Source organism: Pundamilia nyererei, unplaced genomic scaffold (assembly GCF_000239375.1).
Source record: "Pundamilia nyererei isolate P.nyererei 1_Seehausen unplaced genomic scaffold, PunNye1.0 scaffold00201, whole genome shotgun sequence".
In the NCBI taxonomy this organism is placed as follows: Eukaryota; Metazoa; Chordata; class Actinopteri; order Cichliformes; family Cichlidae; genus Pundamilia; species Pundamilia nyererei.
This window is the reverse complement of record NW_005187602.1, coordinates 1,130,051-1,139,044: the sequence shown is the minus strand read 5'-3', so window position 1 is coordinate 1,139,044 and position 8,994 is coordinate 1,130,051. Positions and strand designations below refer to the sequence as shown.

The following is an 8,994-nucleotide window of genomic DNA, read 5'->3' as shown; positions in this document are numbered from 1 at the left end:
CACCACTTTGTGTTGGTCTTTCACGTGGAATTCCAATAAAATTGATTCATGTTTGTGGCTGTAATGTGAAAAAGTTCAAGGGGGCCGAATACTTTTGCAAGCCACTGTATATTATTATTATTATTGTTGCCCCTTGGCTGGGCGGCCTTGGCTACCCACTGCCTCTGGTTCTGCTCCTGCCCCTTTGGTTGTGGAAGCTCCGTCCGAGGCCTCTCTCTTCCCTCTGCTCGTGTGGACGCCAGGTTGTCATAGAGATTACTGAGTTTACAGTGCTCCTCATGGCACAACAAAGCCTTCAGACCATGATTCTGATAAACTGTATACTTTCTTTTTTTACAACGGCAATAAAGAACTTTCAGTCTTGAGACATGGCTGAAAATTTCGCATTATATTGCTGATTTATTGACTAAAGCTGAAGTGTCCTGGTATTAACAATGGACCATTTAAAAGATGGATACAGCTCCTGTTTTCCAACTTCTGAATGAGTCATCTTTGTTTTGAAACTATGTGAAGCTAATGTTTTCTGGATAACCCAGATTTACAAACATACACAGAAGATTTAAAAACTATAAACCATACAGAAGTCTCACTAAATGTGACTTCGTGAATATAGTATAATATATAGTAGTAGTAGTTTTCAAACATCTACTAGTACTCATCATCTTGTAAATAGCCCAACAACTATAAGGACAGTGTAATAAATAAACATAAATAAGTAAATAATTAATAGTCAGGAGAGGTGTTAAAATATTAAATATTCAGAATAATATACATTTTTTTAAAAACACTTGATACTTGATACAATTCACCATATTTTATGACATGGTTGGTCAACTCTTAAGTCTTTTGACTCAGTGTGCCAGTTTTAAAAAATGCAGATAAAAAACTAACAAAACAATAACAAGAAAAAGCAAAAACAAATAAAAAACGAGAAAGGCTGACGGGGGTTTTGACAGTGCTGTGTTTAATTTTTGTGCTTGACAAAAAAGACAATTCTTTAAACTTCAAACAGCTATCGTACAGATCAAAATCATATGTTGCCTAAAATCTCTCCTGTACATATGTATAGATATATTTATATATATGTACATAAACGCTTCCGATAAAACATGTCCTTAAAAATAAAAACACACACAGTAATAATGGGAAGCGTGAATAAAAAGTGAATTACAGAGTTGGGGATCAGCTGAACACGAGTCAGGGTAACTGATGAGCTTTGAAAATATTTATTATGGCTTACAATTGACAGAGGACATCCTGTATTTCTACAGTTCTATTACTTATTGCCACAACCACCTTCACTATGAAACAAGTGAAGGGCTCAGAACCAAAACTCAATTTACAAACACTATATACAAGTAGCCTGTTTTTCTCAGCTGTTTTGCTTTAAGATTTATATCACTGTACAAGCATCCACATACCACATACACCGATCTATAGAGCATTTAGACTTACTAATTCTTATGTACAAATATTTGGTAAAACCCTGATTAATTTCAACAGTATTTTAACCAACCTTGCAACTATTTAAAGATAAAACACGTGAATATTTCAAAATACTTAATACCCAAAAGAAAGCAAAGAAAAAAAGATCAAAAACAAAAGAAAGAGAAAAAACCTGCTTTTTCCTTCTTTGATCCAAAAACACTCAGTGGCTTCAGAAGTACAGCATTTCACTTTAAGTACACAAGAATACTGTGCCAGGGCTGTTTTGAGGCAGGTTAAATACTATAGGTGAGTCAGTTCTTAACCCGTCTCTGAATACTGTCACGTACTTGCTGCAGGTTGATGCACTGGAATTAAGGCAACAGTAAAACAACCTGCTGCATTACCTTGTGTTGTTTCCCACACATGAGAAGCCACTTTTCTTTAACCCCAAGCAATCACATAATTCAAATACTGTAATAGAATGAAACTATGGTCCCCAAGTACACAACTGTATTACAGTGTAACAAGTACTAGTAACAAGTACAAATACTAAGAGTCAAAGGTTGTCAGGTACTTAGTCTTTACATCATGACAGGAAGAATCGTGGGGAGGAGGAGGGAGAAAATGTCTATTTGTTTTCATGCAGGTCTCTGTGGAGAATCCAGATCTCCTCATGTGATTGGTTGTTGTTGTCAATGTTGCTGTAGTAGTTGTTGTTGCTGCTGCTGCTGGATGGAGCCTGCTTTGTTCTGCTGTTGGTGCTGCTGTTTGTAGTTCTGCTGCGGCTGTGGGGCGTCTGGATTCGGCTGGGGCTGTTGCTGCCATTATTGTTATTGCTGCTGCTTGGGGTGGCCGCAGAGACGCGGGTGTGCTGCCCTCGGCTGCTGGCGATGGGGAGCTGTGATTTGACACGTGGGCCCGATCGTCGATCGCTGCTCTGGACAGACGCCTGGTTGGAGCTGCGGCTGGACTGACTGACGGTCTGCGGGATCAAAGATTGAGCCCGCTTTAACGTTTTCATGTCAGTGGACAAAACTGGTGGGGGCAATAATGCATGAAATTACAGAGGAGATGTGAAACGTAATCAAGTTACTGCTTCTTACTACTTCTAGATATAAGTCACCTGTTTGTGGTGTAGTAGACGGATTAGCAGCAAGAGTAAGCCAAAAGCTCAGGATTCAGACTGCTCTGCACAGCTACATTCAGACATTGCTTTCTACTCTTCCTCTGTTTTCCATCAAAAAGAGTGGTTTGCACCTGCTGCAACACCGTTTAGAATCAGTGGAGGGCCAAAAGTTATAGTGATGGTTTAAAAGGAGAGGAGCTAAATGTTTCAGTGAGCGGATCAGCACAAGGGCTCCACCAAGGCCCACTATAAGATAAATAAAGGATTAATTACAACTGTTAATTGTGCAATGTTGCTTTAGTTGAGTGAAAGAACAAAACTAGAGAGTTGGAAATTAACTGGAACAGGTCTCGTTAAATATCAAACCATCACTAGCGTTTGACTCACAGGCTAATGTATTCATTGCTTTCTGATGCTATTTACAACAACTATTATTTATCACAGTGTTAAGCTGCTAATCGCCTTTGCCTCTTACTCTTTCCATCTGTGGTCGTTGCTGGACTGCAGTTTCTTGCTCAGCCTTTCGTGGGAGCACTGCTTCTCTGGGCAAGCTGGAGAACAGGATCATGTCATCTTTGGTGTGAGAGATCTGTAAGAGATAGAGAAGAGTATTTCAAGCAGCAGCTCATACCTGGAGGAGTGTAAGTCTTGACTTTTCCCCCCTACTTTTCTACACAGCCATTTTCATAGGCTCAAAAGTCGCTGGACACCTGCTGACCAGCAGTTTTATGGTCAGGTGAGGCCAAATTACATATGACGTATGATTGGTATGGTTTCATGAGAAGTTTCATGAGGTTATCATTATGCTGCAAAACCACAATAAACTTATCAGAAAGCTAGCAAAAGAAATGATGGGAAGAAGAGAAAAGTATGGAGAAGAAAAAACAACAACAACAGCTCATAATCCAAAGAATACCACAGTATCTGTCCAGCATGAGGGGGAAATTTGTATGCTTGCCAGTGGAATTGGACCACTAATGTGTAATGATGTGAGTGCTCACAGAAGTAGCAGGAGGATTTCTTTAGTGTTCAGGGCAATTACTCTCTGCTAACATTCAGCCAAATGCTGCAATACTGATCAGAGAGTGCTTCACTGTGGAAATGGATAATGACCCAAATCATACAGCAAAAGCAACCCAAAAGTTTTATAAGCTGCAAAAATATGATCTTCTTCAATGGCTGATCTCAAACCAACAGAACATGCTTTGCATTGTTACTGCAGACACAAGTGAAAGCACAGAGATCAGAAACAAGCAACAACTGAAGGCAGCGACAGGAAAGGCCTGGCAGAGTGTTTCTAGGCAGGAAACACAGTATCTGATGTCCATGAGTTCCACACTTCAAGCAGTAACTCACTGAAAAAAAACATGTTCACCCCAAAATTCAAAACAGTCCTTATATTTAAAATGATTTTAGTTTATCCAGATCATTTTTAGCATTAAATACCAGTCTGGTCACTCAGCAGCGATCTATATGTCAGTGGAGTGAACTTTAGGTTCTTACTGAAATGGTGGGAAGTACATTTCAAGTTTTTAAAACCTTCCTGGGTCAAAAGTCAGTAGGTGACAACATTTCACATGCAGTATTTATATAAAATTATTAGTGCTGTCGAAATGAACCTGTTAACGCACATTAATCCGCCATCACGGTCAACGCGATCAAAATTTTTAACGCAATTAATGTCAAAAATTGCAGAATGACTCAAAATCCCTGAAATGTTTCTGTCAACGCATTTCAGGCAGTTTGTCCAAGTAGAGTTACCTTCGCAAATGGGCAGCTGATCTGGTAGTGACGGGCAGCTGAACCAATCAACTCAATATGGAAGATGATAAACGCACATTGGCCCTCTCGATGGGAAATTTGAGTATTAAAAAAATAACAAGACGGAACAGTCGACCGACAGAAAGTATTATGCACATTGTTCAAGAAGGAATTTTCTTTTCACCGAAGCACCTCCAGCTTAAAATATCACATTGACGCGAAGCATACGTTAGTCGGGTATGCTGCTAGGACTTTAGCTAACGGGTCACCCAGCTTGCGACAAACCACTCACGGAGCATCGGGGACTCAGTAAGTCTACCTCGCAAATATTGACCGACACAACTGCCAAGTGGACTGCAACAAACTGCAGACCTATTAATATCGTTGAGAACAGGTGCTTTACATAGCTTTGGCTCCACGTTTCAAGGACTTGAAGTGCCTCACGAAGAGTGAGAGTGGATAAATGTTTACACAGTTCTTTTTGTTAACACGAATGTTCAAGATGTTCAATAAACATGTTAAGTCCGTATATTTTCCCTTTTTCTCGAGTCTGTTTGCTCATGCAAAATGAAATGTGATCAATATAGAATAAAAATGAATGATATTTAATTGTGATTAATCAAAATTAATCCACAGTAACCCTGTGATGAATCTGATTTAAAATTGTAATTGTTTGAGAGCACTAATACATATATTATATATTAGTGCATACTTACCTGTTAGTATGTAGGGTTTTTAAAAAGTTGTATTTCACAGAAGAGAATCTGTGCTACAAGATTGAAGAAAACTATTCAAATTCTCTTTGAATTTAAGCATCCAATCGTTGTGTTTATTCTGTATTTACTTCATTATATTGCATAGATGTCAGTTACAAGCTTAAATATATAGTTGAAAAAAATGTAATTGCAACCAGGCTATTGATCAAGAAATTGCGATTAATTACAGAAAATTGTGCGATTAATTTGTTAGATTTTTTTTTTTTATCTATTGACAGCACTAAATTATATGTCAACGGTCTCCCCACTATTTCAGTTTGCCCTGGTCATAAATTACTGTTAACAGCACATTTCCACTGGATTGATAATTTAACTGACTTCCCAGCATTGAAACGTCTCTTTTAAGTTAGAGTCGGAGTAAATCCATTGTGTCAGTGAGTGAGTGGAGAAAGGCTTGTGAGTGTGAGTACCTTAGTGATGTCTGGCTCAGATTTGCTGGAGCACATCGTCTGCAGTTCTCTGATCAAATCGGTCTCATCATCAGAGAAAACAGACAGACCTTCGGGCTGTCTAAAAAAGTATAACAATTTAAAAAATGAATAATAGTAATAATAATTTTTACAAAATATATATGCAAAGGCACCTAACGTACTGTAACAACTACTTAATTAAGCTATTTAATAAAAATGTGTTTGCAGGTTCTGTCTGTCCACATATTAATATAAGGTACTGATGCTAATGCTATTACCACTGCTGCACATTTATATTAATGAGACACAGAACCAACCTCTGGACTTTGCCATTGGAGATCAAGCTGACATCAGAGCTCGAGAGAGAACCTGAAATTATAGGTTAATGTACAGCTTTATTCATACGACATGAAAAACGACAGTTCACTTAAATGGCAACAGGAACAGAGCCAAAAGCCTGGGTTTTATTAAAAAGGCTTATCTATAGAAACACGGAAGGTGAGCTGATGAGTACACAAACTGTGCACGTGGACACAAACAGACCTACCAATAGTTTTAATTAGAAACAACTTGCTTTCAAATATAAAAGATGGGGATTTGTGGTTTCTTCTGAGTAAAAAGGAGAAAAGAAGAGGCAGGCAGCAAATGTTAGGGCTGGTAAACAGTGCCACCTTGTGGAGATTGAAGACATGTGTCCTTAATCCGGGCTTTCAAATGTCTAAATCTAACGCTTTACGCATTGTATTTTAACAAGCTCTTTATATGTGACTGAAGAAATGCTTTATCTGAGGTATCTGAGGACTTTCATTGCTCTGTTACATCCAGAACGTCACAGTGTAATGATTTTACATTTAAAAGACAAAATAATTAAAGCTGTCTGAATGTGAAGAAATAACCACTATGACACAATGTCGAAAACATCTATGTGTTGTGGTGAAGAGATATCGTCTGCACTTGGGTTGGGCCGCACGTTCGTGTAATACCAGTTTGTACCATAAGATGGTACCAGCGAACCAATGCAACTTTTATTTAATCAGGAAAATCATCGAAAAAAGCATTTACAGCTGCAACCTGGACAAAAGCAAAGGTGAACGATGGCAGTAGATAACAAAGTTAAAAACAACTGCATGCATCTACAATCAGGTGCCGGGTGGTGCCACCAGTTACTTTACTGTTATGGACCAGTTTTAGTTAACACTTACAGAATACAATCACGCCTTGATACCTTTAAATTATTCAAGTAAACCTGCCCCTCCAAAATGACAGATTTTTAAAAGAATATTCCCACAAGTACAAATACATTGTTCATTGTGATCCAATGCAGAGCAGCATTCTTACCCTCTCTGAAGGAACTGCTGCTCCAATTCAAGGCGGGGCTTCCCTTCTTCCGAGGGCTGGTGTTGGATCGTCTCAACTTGCCACTGTCCCGTCCCCTTCTACCTCCTCCGCCGCACATGCTTCCTTTATAGGGGCCAACAGCTGACAGAGGGAACGTGCCACCCTGAAACTCTAGCAGGTATCTGTCGATTTCTGAGGAATAAGGGAAACACTGTCGATCAGTGCATTTTTAATCTCATGTCATGTCTTTTTCCCTGCTCACTTATTTCCTTTGGGAACTTGAGTGAATCAACAGCCAAACATCACATGTGACGCACACGCACCGTGTCGAGGCAGGGGGCATCCCAGGAGTACAGCCTTGTTGACCAGGATGCTGAGAGCGGCTTTCACCACAGCCTGTTGTCCAGCACTCAGCCCACAGTTGCTAAGACACGGTTGTTGTGATGAGGGGGCTGGAGAGTGAGAGGTGGAAGAGGAGGAGCGCTTGGCTGTTACCCGGGAGATGATGGCTTCTTCTACACGGGGGACGACCACAGCATTCCAGAGACGTGCCAGCCACCTGCACATATGTGCACACACGCAAACATGTAAGCTTCCAAGCACGCACACACTTCATACTTCTTCCCTTAAGTCGTTTCCTGATCTTTTTCCTCTGGCCGCAGATTATCTGGTCAACACTGAGGTCGTTTCAGTTCAGTTTAGAATGTTCATTTATCATAAATGAAGGTAGAAAGATAAACACTTTATATGGAAACAATCATAAATCATTAATGTGTAGAGCAAGCAGCACTTTTTAAAATGTAACCAAATCAACTAAAAGCTCATTTACAACAGATCTACTAAGTAATTCCGTCACTTATGTACAAATATTCACTGATTTTGTGTTTTTCATCACAGCAAATTAAACTACTCTCACCAAGAGGGGGACTGTGCCTCTGTACAGGTCAAACAATCAACAGTGCAGGGCTTCAGCTTTAATTCAAATCGCATAACTCCTTCACTTCACAAATGAGCACTGGAAACAAACTATAATTTTTTTCTAGATAGAGACATGTTCACACACCTTACAATGGCCTGCGCGTTGTTTGGGACCACAGGGCAGGACAGGAAGAGCTGCGGGCCCAGCAAAGCCTCATGGGTCCCCAGACGGGACAGGCAGGCATTGAGCTGCTGCCAAACCTGGCTCACCCACAACACCAACCGCTCCATGACGCCATCAGGAGACCAAAGTCCAGTCCCCATCTGGGGGAAAGAAGCAGGGCAACAGAACTGAATATGTTCTGCTCTTATGATAAAACACTGTGTGGCTAAAGTGAAATATCAAAAGGACATATGGGAAGGAATATCACAGACTGGGTTTCCTGTGAACAGTTCTACTATGTTTTTGATCACGTCTCCCTGTGCTCCCCTTAATGATCCATTTCCTAACATTTGAGCTTGTTTGGGATTACAGGTGGAAAAAAACAACAACAACACAATTTTGGTTGTGATTAAAACAAAACCGATCTGGCCATCCACCAAAATGATGCAGTCTCTCTGGCAGCTGCAGCTAAACCTCTGTCTGACCTTGTGAAGCAGCTTTTTGCGGAGGTGCCTTCCCAGCAGGCTGTGCAGTGGCTCCTGATCCCAACGAAAAGTGACCCAGCGGAAATGCTGCTGGAGACGAAGCTCTGCTCCCTGCAGGCGGGGCTTCGATAATGTTGCAATCAGAAAGTTCCCCTCTCGGAAGTGGTGGGGACCTGAGGGAAGGAAGGACAAGACAAAAAAGCTGATTTATTTGGCATCATCTTCCTAGTCAGTCTCTTATATTGTTGTTATTATCTGACTGTTGGTTTTGTGGTCGAGCACAGGGAGCGCGTTCGCTGTCCACTCCACTCTAGGGCCTGCCTGTCTGCCTGCAGTGAGCTATGTTGTCAGATGGAGGCGGTGTACAAAGTATGTCCTACAACCAGTCTGTGGTCCGTGAGTCAGCCTCAGAGTGAAGTTCGAACATACAAAGAGCTGAAGTGTTAAAAACAATGAAAAGTGTCCACTGCAGTCACTGTCTGTGCTTTTCATGCTTTATTTTATGATCTTTTACGCTTTTTTGCCGTTCTCCCTTTCTCTGTGAACTCCACTATCACTACCTGGTCTATTCTGGCCCACATACAGTGGG

General features: G+C 40.6%; 1 protein-coding gene across 1 annotated transcript; it reads right to left on the bottom strand.

Annotated features, from left to right (window-relative positions):
* Window positions 1-943: 943 nt before the first annotated feature.
* On the bottom strand, window positions 944-8,780 carry LOC102201774 (cortactin-binding protein 2-like). Its single transcript, XM_005747649.1, has 8 exons — window positions 8,406-8,780; window positions 7,903-8,081; window positions 7,163-7,398; window positions 6,840-7,031; window positions 5,819-5,870; window positions 5,502-5,601; window positions 3,030-3,143; window positions 944-2,410 (listed from the first exon to the last, which is right to left on the bottom strand). The coding sequence occupies exons 2-8, from the start codon at window positions 8,079-8,081 to the stop codon at window positions 2,057-2,059; spliced, it is 1,227 nt and encodes a 408-aa protein (XP_005747706.1). The 5' UTR covers window positions 8,406-8,780; the 3' UTR covers window positions 944-2,056.
* Between the last annotated feature and the right edge of the window lie 214 nt (window positions 8,781-8,994).

Excerpts from the sequence above, each read along its gene's own strand:
- LOC102201774 (XM_005747649.1), bottom strand. The coding sequence starts at position 8,081 with ATGGGGACTGGACTTTGGTCTCCTGATGGCGTCATGGAGCGGTTGGTG. Across the intron at positions 5,602-5,818 it reads TCCAATGGCAAAGTCCAGAG|ACAGCCCGAAGGTCTGTCTG; the intron begins GTTGGTTCTGTG and ends ATACTTTTTTAG. Across the intron at positions 2,411-3,029 it reads AACGACCACAGATGGAAAGA|ACCGTCAGTCAGTCCAGCCG; the intron begins GTAAGAGGCAAA and ends TTGATCCCGCAG.